Source organism: Trachemys scripta, chromosome 4 (assembly GCF_013100865.1).
Source record: "Trachemys scripta elegans isolate TJP31775 chromosome 4, CAS_Tse_1.0, whole genome shotgun sequence".
In the NCBI taxonomy this organism is placed as follows: domain Eukaryota; kingdom Metazoa; phylum Chordata; order Testudines; family Emydidae; genus Trachemys; species Trachemys scripta.
In genome coordinates, this window is record NC_048301.1 from 42913877 (window position 1) to 42932668 (window position 18792).

At 51.5% G+C, this 18792-nt stretch overlaps 1 protein-coding gene across 1 annotated transcript; it reads right to left on the bottom strand.

The window, feature by feature from the left end:
- Window positions 1-6900: 6900 nt before the first annotated feature.
- Window positions 6901-17724, bottom strand: VRTN (vertebrae development associated). The gene is made up of 2 exons (XM_034768917.1): window positions 17436-17724; window positions 6901-10267 (listed from the first exon to the last, which is right to left on the bottom strand). Exon 2 carries the CDS (start codon window positions 10264-10266, stop codon window positions 8230-8232), a length of 2037 nt encoding a protein of 678 aa, XP_034624808.1. The 5' UTR covers window position 10267; window positions 17436-17724; the 3' UTR covers window positions 6901-8229.
- Between the last annotated feature and the right edge of the window lie 1068 nt (window positions 17725-18792).

An 18792-nucleotide genomic window follows, 5' to 3' on the forward strand; every position in this document is an offset into this window, starting at 1 on the left:
TGTTCTGCAGCCCAGGAAGACAAGCCCTTTATCGATTATGCACAAAGTCTGTGAAGCACTTTGCGATCCCTCTTGGAAATAAGTAAGATGAATTGAAAGTGATACTTGTCGCTGTCACCATCCTTTAGTACCTCGTGGGAGTAAGTGAGATCTGGTGCTATAAATCCCATAAATGGGCTATTAATATTGATAGAAAAAAACCTCTACAGGGAGAGAGGAAAAGTAGAAGAGGTAGAAAGAAGGCCGTGTGTCAAAGCCAATGAGTCATAATGTGATAACGCAGGGGAATTGGAGGCAAAGATACAAGGAACGTACAGTAAAGGATGAGCGACCTTGGGCATTAGCTTCACATCTCCCCGTTCCCACGAGTGAGAGAACTTCCTGGATCAACTTTCAAGCAGCTCCATACTGCAGGGAACAATAGTCATGGGGGCTTTTAACAGTCCAGGCATCTGGATGAGTGACAGATAGAAATCAACAAGGATTATCAAAGTTGTTCTTGCGGCAAGACCAGTCCTATGATCCAGAAAGCCTTTTCCTGGAGTCTGCGTTCTGGATCTGCTCCTTGCTGAAAGGGAGGGATCAGGTGAGCATAGGGAACCAGTGACCAGTGTATCCAGAGACCATGTGCTACTTGAGTTGGGCATGTGGAAGGGATTGGTCATTGTATACAGCAGTACAACAGCATTAGATTCCAGGAAGGCAGATGTTGGCACTAAAAAATCTAGTAAGGTCCAAAAGGAGGCCCTTACAATCCACCAGTGTGGGAGAAGGTGGCTGTGGAATCCTAGCTACAGGTCTTCTGGAAAAGAGGAATGAGAGGAACCAGGAGCAGCCAATGTGGCTGGCCTAGGGTTGGCTCAAGGATCTGGAACCAGTACTGGCACTGGAGAAGGGGCTGTCACTCACATGGGAACCCTCCAAATCAGGGAAAGCTGCAGAGAGAAGATCAGAAAAGCAGAAGTAGTTAATGTTGTCAGAGCGGCCCAGGGTGTATGAAGGATTTTTATAAATCTATTGGGGGGAAATACTTAGGGGGAATAAAGACCATGGGAGGGGGGTGTTTAACAGGGACTCAAACAGGGCATCTTAGCCATTCTTCAACAAAAGAAATAAAAACGGTGAGGGAGGGAGATTGTAACATAGCTACTGATGAAGAGCAGGGGAGAGAACAGCCATGTGTGAGCAAGATTTTTTAGGGGTTTGTGAGATGTCTTCTTATAGGAGGGGGTTCCTTAGAGGGCTGTAAAGAGGAGAGGTTTATGCATGATTCCAGGAAGTGGGTCCTGCTTCGAATGGGCTTGAGCCCACAGCTTGGAGTGCTAATGCATAGGTAGAAGCAGAGCCTGTTGGGAAGCGTGGGCCCTGTTGGGAAGCGTGGGCCCTGGTGGTGGCTATCTCATAAGCACAGGCCAGACCAGGCTGCCTTATATCTATCAGTGGACAGCCCTAACCCCTGTGCAGTTCTATCTGGGAGGCTCTCTGGGGGGGCCAGTGAGCCATTATTCATCACCATTGTCTGACATCCTCCCACAAGACATGAACCAAACCCCCTGGGAGCGAACCTGGGCCTGTTTGCAAGTGCATGCAACAAGACCTGCACTGTATCACCACCACCACTAGCGACAGCAGTTGATAAATCTACCGTTCTCCCTCTGGAGAGCTCTCCTTTCCAGTGCCAAAGCCATCTGTCAGGTACAGTAGCATGAGCCTCATGGCTGACTGGGGCCTGACCCCAAGGTGACAGTTACTAACAATTGCTCTTCTATTCAGAGGCCCTTAGAGCTGCTCAGGTAGCACCTTCCCCAAAAAGGGATGCTCACAAGACTGTTGGAGAAGTGGATCGCTTCAGACTGTCAAGCAGTGGTTTCCTCAAGCAAAGCCTGAAGCTCAGTGGAGTTCTGCTGAGCTAGCACCATCTTCCTCAAAGGATGGATTGACCGTAGAGCCCGCCTGCTAGGCTACCATCTGGGCTTTCAAATGGCATACACCAAGGATCTGCCTGTGAGAGGTGGGTCCATGCCATAAAGGCCTTCTGCCTATCGAACCCATTAGGAGAGGGCACATTCTTGTGCCCGCCTGCTCTGACAGGCTTTCTCCTGTAGGAGATACTTGCGCTGATTTTCTGCTCCTCTATGCTGGTTTATTTTGCTCTGATGTCGCAAAAGCACTGGGTCGTAGGTGGAATTGGCCCCCAGGGCCTGCCCCAAAACAGGGCTGTTCCACTCTGTGCTTAGAGCTGGCACAACAACTCTACGCTGGCCCCGCACAGCCTTCAATGTTGGTGTAGGCTGGGGGAAGGCAGGGCCTGGGGGAGGGCTAGCTAGTCTGCACTGTACTCCAGCCATTCTCAGCGGCCAATAGTCCCAAATATTTATTTGTCTGCCCTATACCCCTCTTCCTCTCCCTCCCCCCCGAGACATGGCCCACAGCCAGACTCAGGGCAGATCTGTCATTCTTGATTGCCGTCAGGGCCAGCACCAGCTCAGCAAGCAGGAGCTTGGGGCGGCTAAGGGGAAGGGGCGGCACGTTGAGCTCTTCGGCGGCAGGTCCCTCAGTCCCTCTTGGAGGGAAGGACCTGCTGCCAAATTGCCCCCGAAGAAGAAAGCAGCGGGGTGGAGCTGCTGCCGATCGCAATTCCGCTCCCCCCCCCCCCCCCCCCGCCGCCGCTTGGGGCGGCAAAAACCCTGGAGCCGGCCCTGATTGCAGTGCCTGGAACATCTTCCCTGATCCTGTGTACCCTGCAATCTCACCCCCTCCTTCAAAATATACAGCTGGGGTTAAACTCCCACCCTCTGCCTTGGCCACTTCTAGGGTGACCAGACAGCAAATGTGAAAAATCGGGACGGGGGTTGGGGGTAATAGCCTATAGAAAGAAAAAGATCCCAAAATCGGGACTGTCCCTATAAAATCGGGACATCTGGTCACCCTAGCCACTTCCCTCCCAAGGCCAGTCTTGCCTTGCCCCCCCACTTGGCACCAACCTACACACTGCGCTACCCCTTGGCTCTGACCTCCAACTTGGCTGCTCTTACAGCCTTGACCTCCCTCAAGTGGGGCCAGGCACTTAGGAAACCGAATCTCTCAGCAGACTGAGATCAACATGGCTTTATGGACGTTAGTCTTTAAAGAAGTCAGCTATTAAATCTTGAGTGCAAAATTAATGGACCTACAAGGGCTCCTATTTGTGACCTTGCTGCTTGATGGCAGTGGAGGAGTGAACCCCAGTGAGGTTCAGGAGCAGCAGGAAGGTTTTGTACTTTCCTTAAGATGTGCTGAGGCTAGGGGGAAGTTGAAATTAGCATCTCAGACCCAGTCGTCTGGCACACAGTCCCCAGGGCACTTCAGTTGCTCCAGGTGTGTCCCCTGAAATGCGAGGAGAGAACAGTGCAGCGATGGCACCAATTCCAGTCTTTTGGCTATGTGAGACACGAGGCCAAGGCAGACTCCCCAACTCTATTTCATCCTGCTCCAGCAGGAGCTTGCAGTGAAGGAAAGTCACAGAAGCTGAAAATTGAATCCGCAACAAGTCAGCATGGAAAAGAAATCTGTGTTTACACATTACAAACTAGAACTCTCCTGATCTTAAGTTGTGGGCCCCATTACCCTCTGGCCCCTTTACATAAGGCTATACCAGAGGAACTGGCCACCGATAGCTCTCCAGCCTCCCCTATTACAGGGTCGGTGACAGGCTCTGGGGCGAGAGAAGGGTGGGTGACAAATATGAAACTGATGAAAGAAATAATTTAGTTAACACAACTCATGATTAATCTGTGGAACTCACTGCTGCAAGAGCATAGTGCGGGCAAGAATTTAGCCGGATTCCCAAAGGACCAGGTAAGCACCATGAAGCCACCTGCAACTATATCTGATAGGATAAATATGTGTATGGCATATAAACCGCCTGCTTCAGGGATAAACCAACCACTGCCTGATGCAAGTTTAAAAGAAGCTTCCCCTCCGGGCAGGGAGTTGCATAATTGTCCATCATGGGGGTTTCTTGTATCTTCCCCAGAAGCATCTGGTTGCTCTCAGGGTCTGAGTATAAAAGCAGATGGAGCACCACTAGGCTCATCTACTCAGGCAATATGTTGTACATACCATGCCCCTGATCTCTGGGGTGCATGTATTTCTGAGCCTTGGCCCTGATGCTGAGTAGGCTCGGCCACTGGTGCCTAGAGTGGGACCTGTGCTTTATTAGGCTGAGTGTCAGACAATCCACCCTCTCTTGCTCTCTTCCTTTGTCTAGCTGAGGGAAAATACCACTTAATCTTGATTTCAATTTCACAGCTGCTGCTGCCACTGCCGCGGAGGGGAAACAGCTGATCTCCCAGCCTCTAGGCACAGTTCAGAGACATGGATAATCATTCTGGAGTAATTACCAGCTCACTCCCTCAGAGGAATTCACTGATGAGAAGTCACTGGGAGCTAATTACTGTGTATGTGTCTCTCTCTCTTTCTCACATACACACACACACAACCTCAGTGATCAGAGCAAATGCAGCACTTCCTGCAATAGCTTCGCCCATCCCTCTGTCTTGGGGGAGTGCTCTCCCATCCCTGGATCCCAGGTCCCTACCCCGGTGGAGGGCTGCTCACCTTTCCTACTGGCAACTGCTCTGGATCCAAGATCTACCGGCCTACTAACACTGGTTGCTCCTCATGGACCAAGCTGGTAGAACGAACCCCAGGACTAGTTGCACCAGCCCTCCACCTGAGTTTGAGAGTAGCAGCCATGTTAGTCTGTATCCGCAAAAAGAACAGGATATCCGAAGAAGTGGGCTGTAGTCCACGAAAGCTTATGCTCTAATAAATTTCTTAGTCTCTAAGGTGCCACAAGTACTCCTGTTCTTTTCACCTGAGTTTGCTGATCCTGCACTGATTCAGTCTGTGCCGGGGATGGGGGCAGGGAAGCCAGAGAAGATGTTGCAGCACCAGGGTTAGGGTTGGGATGGGGACAACTGCTGCAGTGCAAGGAGTAGGAGGAGGAAGGCAGGCCTTTTCCTACAACCCCAGCTATCTCCAGGGGTGTTTGCGTCTCAGGCTTGGGCGGCGGGGGGGGAGCAGTACCAGAATAAGTCTCCCCAGGGCTTGGCACCAACAGGAGTCAGATCCTAGGTGGGCAGGCCCTCTCTACCAGTGGGACGTGGGACTTGGGGCAAGGGCTATAGTAGATTGAAACAGGATGTGGGGGAAGGGTTTGCACCCCACCAGCCAAGGAGAAGGGGAGTTGAGGGGGGAATGCTGCTGCCCCACAGCAGAGAAAGGAGGGGGCTTTTAGTACAGGAGTGGGAGGCTGAGTTGGACCTCCACCACCTCTCTTATTTTAACCCCTGACTTAGGGCCCATTTCAATCCCACTTGTGATACCCTGATGGGCCTATTGAAGGCAACCCCTCAAGGGTAAGTCCTAACAGGGATCAGGCCAAACTCTCTAGCCACAGGCTTCCTGGGCCCACAGGAACCAGAACCTCAGATTGCCAGGGTTGCCAGCCACTCTTCCATGGGCCTGAGCTTCCTCTCTGCGTACACAGAAGGACCCGGTGGCAGAGGGAAGTAGGGGGTACCAGAAAGCATCGGGTTCTCAGGGGAGGAAGGCTTTGCTGTTTCCCCACTGTAGACAGGCAGCGTTAAGGCACAGCTTTCCTAGCAAGCAGTGCAGAGACTATTGGATAGGCAGGGGTTGCTGAGTAGGGAACTGTGCATTTTAAACACCAGCTGCACTTCCAGTCTCCCTTTATCAGAGCACCACCTGCTGGCTGTGATCCCATGTCACCAGCCAGACCCCACTTTTCTCCAGGGACAGGGAGTGAGCAGATTTATCACCCCATTCACAGTATATTAAATAATTTATTTTTGAAAAAAAAAAAAATCGGCTCTCTGACAGTGGCTATGATGAGTTGTGTGTCCCTTTGATTGTGAGCTTGTCAGTGCAAGGACTCTCTACCTATGTTTGTACAGTGCTCAGCACACGAGAGGCCTGCAGGCACTAATAATAAATGTACAAGCACCCTCTGGCTCCTCCATTTGGGGTTATTTCTAACAGGCAGTCGCTTCCCTTCCCTTTGTCAGTAGCTGGGGGTGGGTGCTGCTGCATACCACAGACAGACTGCAGTCCAGTATTGCAGTGTCTCTCTGCCCTGCCACCTCTATGAAACCTATCCATGTGTGACAGCCCCCATGGGTGGGAAACCACCTCTGTTTCAGCCAAAGGTGCAAATACCAGCTCATTTTTTAACATTATTAGAAGGGGAAAGTGGCAGGTTAATTGTATGAGCCTGATGCATCTTCCGTTCAAGTCAATATAGAGACTCCCCCCACTGTTCTGAATAGGGACTGGATCGGTTCCTAGGTCACTGGTTTGGATCTGGCCCAGCTCAGCAGTAACCCATAGGTGGTAGTCCTTGCCCTATGCTGTAGGGAGCAACACCCTCTGGTAGTGAGAAGGGCTAGATCATCTTCCCTGTCTCTGCCTTCCATCACCTCTCTGCTAGCTGTTAAGTGAGATGAGCTGGTGGGTGCTCAAAGCACCAAAACTTCTCTCCCCCTGGCCAGTTGCAGCAGAGAGGGGAAGGGAGCCTGGAGTCCCATCTTCTCCCTAGAGGTGATGCCGCAGGCTCAGGGCAGATGGTGCATGGAGGAAAGTTGTACAGGTGCTGTCTGCCCAGGACCTTGGAGACAGAGAAACTATCATCCTGCTGGGGGCCCCACTGGGGCCAGCTTTCCTCTAGAACAAACAGGAGGGCAACAACTCTCATTAAGGCATTTCAGTCAGACAAGGGGGGTGAGACAAGAGAGACACCACACAGGGCTGGGAGTGGAAGGGTTTTTATTGCTTTAAATTTCTACAGGTCACACATGCACATCCAGCCCTGTCTCAGCGTAGGGCTCTGCTGCTCAGCCATGAGTCACCCTCCCCCTCACTCACAGTTCTTTTTAGATAGTGAAAGCAGAACCCCCCCCTTTCCCCCTCCAGCCCACGGTGCTGTCTCTCTATCCCCGGCAGTGGGCAGCAGGTTGGGGCATCCTACCAGACTCCTGTGAAATAGATGCTCCTGGAGAGCAGGAACATAAAGGCACATGCTCACTGGGATTGCAGAGGGGCACAGGCATGAGGTCACTTACTACTAGGGCAGAGGACTCAGGGAAGTTAACTTTCTCCAGAGCCTGCAAAGGACTGCAAGACACAGGCTTGAATGGGACAAGGCCAACAGGTCCCTGCTTAGCTGAAGATCTACATGTGATCATTCCCAGAGAGGAAGGGCAGACTGAAGGAAACAAGAACACAATCCACTTGTCAACCAAGGAATGCCAGGAAGTCTTATCTCCTGTGACTAGAGGCAGAACAATGAGTGATCAGGGACGGCACAGAGTCACATGGCCTCTGGAACTAATACAATCACAAAACCCCAGATCATGTCACTGCTGTGCCTGAGCTAAACCGCTCCTCAGCTCCCAGCCCCTGCTCCTAAACCAACAAGGAATACACCAAAGCAGGGAGGCTGCTCCCCAACAGTCAGTGCAGCCTCCAGGGTGCCCCCACCCAAGGCTGGGCTGTTAGGTATTCTTCCTAAGAACACCAGGCATGGGACAGTCTCAGCACCACTTGTGGGGGCCTGAGCGAGAATGAGCTTGTTGACCTCTGTGCCAGAGGAGGCTGGGCATCTCTGTGCCAGGCACCATATGGCACACCTCATTCCCAAGAAAATCTTGACGTTAACAAGATCAATTTTGGATTGGACAGTGACCTGGGGCAGGTGAGCCCGCAAATCCTGCACACAGCATTTAGAGTGGAGGCCTGCAATTTGTCAGCCCATGAATTTAGGGCATTTATACCCAGGGCACCTACAGGAACATTTCAGAGTCACATATCCCTCCCTCTCCCCCATTCCACCACCCTGTATCCCAGCCTAAGCACCAGGAGAAGGCAAACTCCATTTTGCCTTTTTCTTTTGGGGCATCTTGGCAGCCCAGAAATAAACCCAAACACAAAGCAGAGCTCTCATTCCACTCCCCCCACCTCCAGGGACTGGCAACATGCAGACCTGGTCCCTGCACCCCGAGACCAGATCTAGCCAAACAGAAGGGAAAACAAAATAAAAGGGAAAAAAAAAAAAAAAAAAAGCAACCCACAAAGAAAGAGAGAGAGCGAGCGCGCTGAATCACAGCTCACAAAACACTGCCCTCCCAACTGGAGAGCAGAGAGCAGGTTCCAGCAGGCAGCCCACCCTCAGGCATCCACTAGTGTCAGTCCATCATGCAGCGCGCGCTTCCACATGTAGTAGGTGGAGCGTGCCGTGAGGGGGAAGTGGGCACTGAACTCCTTGTAGGTCGGGAAGGTTTTCGATTCAAAGCGCTGCTGCAGGAACAGTTTGGCCTGAGCTTTGAACTGGGCAGTGGCAATCACATCCATCACGAACATCCGGCTGTTGGCTCTTTCTGACATGGCATAGCCTGAGATTGTGGCATTGTAGGGGGTGACTGATGCCTGCTTGTCTAGATGCCTGGGAGCCACTTCCATTTGTGACTGTGGTTTGATCCCAGGCTCTGCTTTTCCAGGAGCCTCAGAGATGACCTGACTCTGCTGTTGGGATGAGCTGGTCCAGAGAGGATGCTTGTTCATCTGCTGGCTGCTTCTCTTCCAGAACCAATAGGCTGTGGAGGAGAAGCCTGGATAGCGCAGGCGGAACTTGCAGAATGGCAGCCGCCACTGCTGGACATGCCTCTTGGCCATGTCTCTAAGCTGCTTTCTCCAGTTATAGAGAGAGGGTTTGAGCTGGAGGAGACTTCTGGGCTCTGGCCGGTGTCCGTTCAGCCTTTTCCTGCCAGGCAGATTTCCAGGCTTGAATGGCAGGTATGCCTTCCCTTTCACTAGGGGCTTCTGGCTGACTGAGGGAGGCTGAGGGGGTTTGAAGTTGGGGTTCCCCTTAATGGCTTTTCTCCGCCAGTTGTAGTAGGTGGACCTGGAGATACCAGGGAAGCTGCGCTTGAAGCACCTGTAGGGCACCAGAGTGTTCATGGCAATGCATTTCTCTAGGTATGACTTGGCTCCTTGCATGAAGATTCCTGCTTGGTTGGGCTCCAGGGGAGGGATCTTTGACCTTAGGCCACCCTCTGACTTTGCTGCATCATCCCTGTCTGGGTGGGGCTTTTTTTGATGGTCTCCCTGAGGCTCCCGTGACACCATGGCCTCAGCTGGAGCAGAGGTATCGCCGCCATTGACCATGCTCTGCATCTCGTGCTTCCAAGCGTAGTAAGTGGAGCGGGAGATTTCTGGGAACATTTGTCGGAAGTGCTGAAGAGGGATCACATTGCCCTCTTGGAAGCAAGACTGCAGGAAGTGTTTGGCTGCAAACCGGGTGGCTGCTTTCTGCCTGTGCTCCCGGGACTGGCGCTTCCAGCGGTAGAAGGTGCTCTTGGTGATGCTGTAGCGGTCACACAGGTTAAAGTAGGTCAGCCGGGGGTCACTCTTCAGCAGTTCCAGAGTCTGGACTGGCTGGACTGGAGGCTCTGGGGGAGGGCTTGTAGGTTCCAGCTCTTCCAGGCCTACCACAGCCACGAAGTACTGTGCTTTGAAGACCTGTGAGGAGAGCTGCTGCCCTGACCACATGATGTGGAGCGTGGAGGTCTGCGGGCCACACTTCCTGGGCCGGATGAGGCGGTTGAAGTATGGCCGGATCTTCAAGTTGCTCATGGGGTAGATGGAGTAGATGTTACACTGCAGCACCGAGGCCAGGGCATAGACATGCCACATGTTGGCAAAGGTGCCAGGGAAACAAGTGGCCTTGATGTCAGCATCAAAAATGGCCTCGAGGATGGCCAGAGGCAGGCTGGTCATCTCAGGGGATTCCTCGGTGCAGAGGGAGTAGCGGGCAGCCTGCAGCATCACCTTGGAGTCAATCATGCCGTTCAGGTAGTAATGCTTGTGCAGCAGCATCTCCACAACTGTGCGCACCTGCAGCTCCAGACTCAGGCTAGGGTTCCCCCATAGCAGCACACTGGCTGCCTCAAACAGGTGGTTCCCCTCCCCCTTGCAGACCAGAGGCAGCATGTTGCTGGGGGCATCCTCCGGATACAGGCTTCTTGCCACCCGGTCAACTTCCAACTCTTCCTGGAACTGCCTCCCGCAGTAGCTGGGTAGGGAGAAAGAGGACAAGGTCCTCTCAGCCTCCAGGGCTGCACTTGTTAGTCCCTCTAGCCCAAAGCATTCGGTGGCCTCCTGTAGCTCCTGCAGTACAGACTGCACTAGCTGGTGCCGCTGGATCATCCTGCAAGACAAGAATTCAAACGATGTGAGCTCCAGCTCTCCAGCAGAGACCATGCCTACCAACCCCCCACCCCCACTCTCAAGGGGGCTGCTCTTGCTCTCAGTCCTCCAGATTCAAAGGAGGAATCCTGGGTCACCACACACAAACATGGGCAAGGGATAAATCTTGTATTGCTCTCAAGTGACCTCTTGTGGCCAATGTATAAAATGGCACTGATGGCCTCCAGAGAGGACAGGCTGGCCAGAGTGATTTGAAGCAAGGTGTTGGAGAGTACAGCTTGAGGGCGGGAGGCAAGGATGGAAGAGCAGGGGGTGCTGCAGACCAGGAGTTTGGTGCCTGGGCAGAGCTGTGAAGAGGAAAAGCGTACACCTTGTCTGTTCTGTGCCTGGCTTTGTGCTCAGGCCCACAATAAGCCCAACACTTACCTCAAACGGTAACACCTGGGAATCTCAAAGAGAAAAAAAAGGTGTATTAATTTTATTATCCAACAACAGCACCAGGAGAGGGGAATGGCCACTCCCCTCAGTCACCAGCTTTCCTGTGAGAATGAGTTTGTTAGAAAGCAACATTGCACACAGGGCTGTACAAAGCACAGAGGAAACACAGAGCCTGTTCTCAAGGAGCTTTCTACCAAATAAATGGGACAGTCTAATTCAGAGCACTCCCTCTGCCTGTTCAGGTGAAGGAGTGAAGCCTCAGACAATGATCCCAGCTGTGAAAAGAACAACAAAGCTCTCGATACCGAACCTGGTGAGTCTGTACCATGACAGTGCAATACACATCTTCCAACTTCTGCAATAAATTGTGGTTGTAGTTCCCTTTACGCCACCAGGTGGCACATGCCACTCACTGTAGAAGGGCTAAGTGTATGAAGCAAGAGTGATTTCAGGAATCCAGGACCCAAGTCATCCTTGCCCTTTGGCACTGGAATAAAGGCCCTCCTGATTAATAATGCCAGCACAAAGGGCCTCTGCAATCCCTCAGCAGGGACATTCCAGGGTGGGAGGAGCAGGAGGCATTCCCACAGTCCAGTTATTCCCTGCTGTTGCAATGCCTACAGACACTATGGCAGCAGGAGGAGGCAGGAAAAGGGTGCAGCTGAGGCTTAGCCTCTGCCAAGGGCTGAGGAGGCAGCCCCAGAGTCAGGAGAGTGCCAGTTGCCTCCCCCTCAGTGCTGGCAAAGGGATGATCTGTCTGTAGACCCTAGTCATTGTGGAAACTTTAACAACAGGATATCAAAGCCTCCTCCATCTCTCTACATCCAGGCCATCTTGTTGGGTTTAGTAGTGTGTGGGTGGTGACCTGTGATATACAGGAAGTCAGACTAAATGATCTAGTGGTCCCTTCTGGCCTTAAACTCTGTGTCCAAATCCTGTCCCTCCTTGCTTTATACCAGCCTGAGAGCCAGCCATTTCTCTAATCACAAGCCAAAAACTCCAGTCCAGTCCCTTATTTCCCCTCTTGGTTACTCTACACTCTTTCCTGGCATCCCTGGCACCCACATAGCCCTCCCGCCATACAGTCCATTAACGCTGTATTCCATGATCTCACAACATGCCTCTCTCTTTGTATCCCTCCACTGGCTCCTCTTTTCCACCATATCAAATTCAAACTTCTTATCATTCCTTCAAGGTCCTGCATAATCCTGTGCCTCCTTATTTATCTGCCCTACACTCTGACAGCCCACCCCTTCCCCGCCACACCCCTAAATGATGCAGCCTCAACATGCTGTTTCTTTGTTTCTCCTACAAGTATAGCTGTGCCTTCTTCCATGCCACCTGCTCTGCATGGCACATCCTTTCTTAGCTGGTCCACAAGGTCCCCATCCTCTCCTCATTCAGAGCCTGGCTGAAGACTCACCTCTATTGTGATGCCTGCAAGTAACCTTATTATTTGTCTAACACTAATGCCTAGCGGCTCTAGCCAAAATTGGGCCCTATCGTGCTAGGCATTGTGAAATGTCAGAGGGAGAGAGTCCCCTTCCCCAAGAGCTTACAGTATCCTCAGATATGACAGACAGAAGGTGGGACAGACACCCCAGAGGTGAAATCCAAACCAGGACTAGGACTCAACTCTTCTGACTGCTAGTCAGGTGCTCTGTCCATAGACCACACTGACATCCTGAGGCAGTGAGGCCTAGTTGTGAGGCAAATATTACCTTGACAAAACAAAGGCCACCATGCAATTATTAACCCTTTGTTTTGTTATGCTAGGGCCAAGTCACCTCTGTACTGGTTTCCTTTTTCCAGGGGTAAATGGTGAGGTGGCAAAATTTGCAGACAATTCAAAATTACTCAAGATAGTTAGTCCAAAGCAGACTGTGAAGAGTTACAAAGGGGTCTCACAAAACTGGGTGACTAGGCAACAAAATGGCAGATGAAATTCAATGTTGATAAATGCAAAGTACTGGTAATGCACATCGAAAAACAATCCCAACTATACATACAAAATGGTGGGGTCTAAATTAGCTGTTACCACTCAAAGAGATCTTGGAGTCATTGTGGATAGTTGTCTGAAAACATCTGCTTAATGTGCAGCGGCAGTCAAAAAAGTGAACTGAATGTTGGGAACCATTAGGAAAGAGATAGATACGACAGAAAATATCATAATGCCGCTATATAAATCCCTGGTACACCCACATCTTGAATACTGCGGATCTGGACGCCACATCTCAAAAAAGATATATTAGAATTGGAAAAGATAAGAGAAGAGCAACTAAAACGATTAGGGGTATAGAATGGCTTCCATATGAGGAGAAATTGAAAAAAAAAATGACTTTTCATCTTGGAAAAGAGATGACTTGGGGGGAGGGCGGGGGGAGAGGATATGATAAAGGTCTATAAAATCTTGACTGGTGTGGAGAAAGTGAATAAGAAGTTATTTACTCCTTCACATAACACAAGAACTAGGGGTCACCAAATGAAATTAATAGGCTGCAGGTTTAAAACAAATGAAAAAGTACTTCTTCACACAATGCACTGTCAACTTGTGGAACTCTTTGCCAAGGGATGTTGTGAAGGTCAGAACTATAAGAGGGTTAAAAAAAAAAAAACCCAACAAAATAAAAACCCACAAACTAGATAAGTTCATGGAGGATAGGTCCATCAATGGCTATTATCCAGGATGGGCAGGGATGCAACACCATGCTCTGAGCCTCTGTTCACCAGAAGATAGGAGTGGACGACAGGGGATAATCACTTGATTGCCTGTTCTGTTCATTCCCTCTGAAGCACCTGGCACTGGCCGCTATCGGAAGACAAGATACTGAACTAGATGGACCATTGGTCTGACCCAATATGGCCGTTTTTATGTTCTGGCTGGTCTCAGATTGTGGGCTCTTCAGGACACGGCCTTCTTTTATGACTGGAAAGCACCTAGCACATTACAGGCAGGATTGAACGTCACCATCAGCATCGTCACAGGGGAAAGTGTCCAGGGGGCTTCATGCAGAGATAGGACAAAGCCCCACAGCTGGGAACCAGACTTGCCCTCAAGTCCTAGTACAGTTGCATCTGGATTTGCCATTTGGGCTCAGGGCTACATCTGTATTCTCACTGAGGCTGTCAGAGAGGTGCTTTGTGAAGCAGTGTTCAGACAGGCCACACATCTTGGTCACCTGTTTTCATAGGCACCAACTCCATACTTTCATAGGTACAGAAAAAAATTAGTGGGTGCTTAGCATCTGCCGGCAGCCATCTCCCACCCGCCACGATCAGCTGTTCTGTGGTGTGCAGGAGGTGCTGGGGAGAGGGGGAGGAGCACAGCTGGGGTGCGCTCAGGGGAGGGGGCAAAGTGGGAGTGGGAAGAGGTGGGGCAGAGATGGGGGCTTGGAGGAAGGGTTGGGGTGGGGGCAGGGCCTGGGTCAGAGCAGGTGTTGAGCATCCCCAGGGCAAGGAGGAAGCAGGCACCTGTACCTGTTTTGGCCACCCCATCACCTCTGCTCCTTAGGTTTGTTGGTTTGTTAGGAGAGCAAGATTTGCCCGTCACTCAGGAGGGTCTTGCAGAGTGTGTGTCAATGAAACCCTTTTGCAAGGGCTGACACAGCCCACCCCACAGGACTTGACTTGCCACATCCTGCCACTGCATCCTCCGCTCCCAGACCAGGGAGCGAGGTAGTCATTCCCCATCAGGTTGAATGTGCTACCCCCACACCACTCCCAGCCCAGGGAGTAAGAGACCAAGTAAGATGCTCTCACTGTGGGTTGTTGATTTGGGGGTCATGAACAGCCTCTCTTCCTTATGATTAAATGGAAGGGGCGTCCCAAACCTTTTTCTCTAGTAACACAAGGTCACGGTATGGACAAGGGGGAGAACCACCGCTTTAACCCTACTCCTCAGGGCTAAGCTTGCTGCTCTCACACCACGTCCAACTCCTGCTGCTGATAGCCTGAGCCAAGAGCTGCTGCATGGATCCCAAATGCAGACCCCTTGCTTCAGGCAGCACAGGGATCCAGCAGGACTGGGCTAGGGTGGTGGAAGAGTGGAGCTTGGAGCTGCCCCAAGGTGCTGGATTGCCAGCTTTGAAACAATGGGCTTGGTTTCATCCCCAAAGCAGCTCTACCAAAGCAAGCTCCCAGCACCCACCACCTCCTTCTAGATGTGGCCAGCCCTCCTCTGTGGAGACTAGTCCCCAAGGTCCGACTCCTTGGCCCCTTTGCTTTGGCAACAAGGCGGCCACTTGTGATTTGGGCACCTCTCCTCTAGGCACCGTACTTCAGTCACAGGCTCATTACACATAGTGCCAGCTGGCTGGGTAGCCCAGGGATACACCACCACTGGCCAACATCACATTTGAACCTATGACCTAGAGGTGAAGCTTCATAGCCTATTCCTCAAATCCTGGAGCCCAGACACCTAATACCAGAGGCTCACAAAAGCCTGTGATGTGGCCAGCAGGGAGGTCCAGGGGCATGGTGAGAAGCCCTGCCTCCAGTTGCTGGGCTGGAGGCACATGCAGGAATTCCCACTAGGGTGCTATCCCGAACCCTGGTCAGGGGCTGTAGCTTTCATATTAGTCTCTGGCTAGTAGGCATCTCATGAATTTGAAGCCACTGCCCACTCCTTTGCAGCAGGAAGAGGAGAAGCAGCTCTCTTTCCACACCCTACCCAGAGCCATTAGGGGAAGGGTCTACTATTCCACCCTTCCCTAAAGCCTCCTGGATGCTGGGGGGACGAAGGAATCTTTGCTATTCTACTCAGAGCTGGATTAAGGCACAGACACAATAAGCATGTGCCTAGATTGTCATCCCTGGGAGTCACATGACCACAACAGACTCTCAGCTTTCATTTCAAGGGCAAAAATAGCATTTCCATCCCTTATGGTTATAGAGAGATGCTTGAAAACATGAGCGTAAAGGGCTTGTCTATACTAGATAGCTTTGTCGTTTTAAGGATAGCAGGATAGTAAAAACACAAAACAATCCCGTTCTTGCGGATACAGTTATAGTGGTATAAAGGTACTTATACTTGTGCAACTTATTCCAATTTAGGAGGGGAAATAGGTTTTACTGATATAAGGAACCTTATACCAGCATAACTGCAGTCACACTAGGGCTATAATAGAATAGATATAAAAAAGTCACCTCCCTCTCCCCCCCCCCCAACCACAACACTGTTATACGGGTATAAAATTTTCTAGTGTAGACTAGGCCTGATAGTTATGTCTGACTCAGACCTGGTTTGGGGGTGGGAACGGGGTGTGGGTGCGGAGACTTTAACTGTCCCAGTAAAGTGGCAAAACTTTCTAGTGTAGACAAGACCTGAGTCCTCCAGCAGCACGACACAATAGCTCTAAGGTGTGAGCTGCCCCATTCATCTTAACACACCCATAAACGCCTTCAGTTCCTCAAACAGCAACCATGTGAATTTGACCCAATACTCAGTTGGTGCATTTTTCCATTTGTGTTAGCTTAACTGAGATAGGGAAAAGCCCTTTAAATGTATTACACTGTGTCAAAGCCATGTTTGTAGTCTAGGCACCAGGGCTGCCCACAGCTGCAGTGAATCTGAACAGAGCCTTGTGAACTTCCCTTTATGGATGCTTGGGTAAGCTCTAAGCAGCAGTGACAGCACTGGAGCTGCCTGCAAGTCCAGGAAAATGACATCATGTTTGGAAAGTTTCTCACAGCCATGAAGACTAGAAGCCTTGACCAAAAAAAAAAAAAAAAAATCAAAGTTCCGATGCTGCACAGATATTGATGGCTTCAGCTCCCTTGCTCACTAGGAGATAGATGGGCTCAGGAAGGGTCTGAAAAATCCACTAATATCTCATGTATGTCCTGGGGTCAAACTGAAACTCCAGAGAAGGGGGGAGGCCCTGTGTCCCATTCCCTAAACCAGCCAGTTCCCTCTGCACCATTAGCCCCATATGGGTCCAGATTGGAAGCTGGGCCCTAGATGTGGAAGGCTCTACTCCAATTCATGGGCAGCTTTATTTGTGATGTCATGGATGACAGCACAGCCCTGTGACTAGCATTGTGGGTTCCCTCTGCTGGTAGCTCCCTGGCCCTGCTGCAGCACAGGGAAGCTCGTGTGTGTGGGGAGGTGGAATTTAAGGGAGACAAAGTGTGACTAGTGGGGGCTCTTTTCACCCTCAGACATGCAGGGGTTGCAAATGGCCAGAAGGCACTGGGGGAGGGGGAAGGAGGAACTATGTATGGGGGGTTGGGGGGGAAGAAACCGGGTTTATTGTCCTTGAAAGGAGGAAAGGCATTTTCTGGACAATTATGTCCTGGGGCAAAGTCCACATGGAGAGGCAATACAAAGGTTCCTCACGCTCCGTTCCAGAGATGGGCTGAAAGGCCCCATCCCCCAAGAGGGGAGTGAGGAGCCAGTGAAACTGCCCTGGGAGGCCCAGTTCGCATGGGGAGGTGGCGGCTCCAGAGCAGGGCTTGGGGCCGGCGGGGAGTTATGGGGAGGGGGGAATAGAGAGAGTGGGTGAGGCAGGGACTTCCCTGGTAGCCGCCGCAGCCCCCTGGGCACCACCCTGCAGCTGCTCCGCGTCCGGGGGTGATTGCACAGCTTCCCCCTCTACTCAAGCCCGAAGCGTTTGGACCCTGCTGACCTGGGCTGCGCTTCCTGCAGTCCGGCCCACGCCTGGCTTTCACCCTTGCAATGAAGATTCCCTCCTGAGCCAGGGCTGGGCTTTGGGAATCTCCCCTGGACTCACCTTGCTTGTTGGGCAGAGCACTAGAGCTCACACCAGCCAATCCCCGGCGGCTGTTGCTTGCCTTGCTCCCTCTGCAAGGCAGTTCCCTGGACATTTAAATCCTGCAGCAGGAAGCGCAGCAGGCTCCACTTTCTCAGCTGGGTCCCACATTCAGACTGGAACTGGTTTCAGATCTGGAGTGAACCATCTGGAGTGATTGGCTTTGGCTTGTGTGAAGGGGTCTCAGCTCCTCCCCTCCCCCACCAGGAAATAGTCCATCCTCAAGTGCTCTTGTATCCAAGATGAAAGGAGTGCAGATTCAGGGGTCACTTCCAAAGCTAAAGTGATAATGGCTATTGTCTCAAGACACTCAGGCCAGCAGGACTTCTTAAAGGGCCAGCACCTTCACTACTATGTGCTCTCACACCTTCCAGAACGTGAGCAGAAAAACAAGAAGAAGCTGGGAAGATCTCAGTTCCAAAAGCAAAATGTAAAAGCAGAGAAGCCTTCAGGAAGGGCTCTGCCTGTAGCTGGGAGCCATGTGGGCAACTCAGACACTGGGAAGGGAGCTTGGATACAGACTGATTGGCTTGGACCCCCAACAGCTTTCGCCTCAGCCCCTGCAACACCCTCCTGCTGCTTCCACAATTACAACAGAAAGAGAATCAAAGGGCCAGAAACTTCTTGCCCAGGGATCAGCGCTGGATTTGATTTCTACTCTTGTTCCATCAACGCAGAGCAAGAAAAATTGAATGTTTTCTTACCTGGCCTGCTAGCTATCACCCTTCCGCACCCACTCTCTGGCCTGCCTATCCTTCCCCAGGCAGGTCTCCTGCCACTGCCCACCCAGTCTGTTGCCTGCCCTAAACATTGTGGGAAACAGACCCTCCTCAACAAAATACCCTGGTGAAGGTGCACAAAGCTGGGAGCCAGGACTCCTGGAGTTGAAGTCATACCTCTTTCACTCTCGGCTGTTTATATTTCTGTGCATTTCACAACCCTTATTCATGAGCAAGGCTTCACATTCTTCTCAGTGAGACAAGCAAGTCTCATTCTCCCCATTTTACAGATAAGGAATAGAACCTGGTTCTAATATGGCAAACCCAAGTCTCAGCTGCATTGCCTTTCAGAAAGAATAATCCAGATTTATGTGCTTGTTGTAACCACCAGGCCCTATTGCCTCCTACAGCCCGATCTTACCAATCTCCCCCTGGCTCTGGTGCTCTACCCACTGGCCCCTTACTCCTGGAAGCTTGCTTATACGCATAGCTTGTCCCCCACCCTTCTACCATCAGCCTCTTTCCCCCCACTCTCCCTGACACCTGGACTGGTCCCTCCCTTCACTCCTTTCTTGCCCTCAAAAACCACCCCCCTCCCA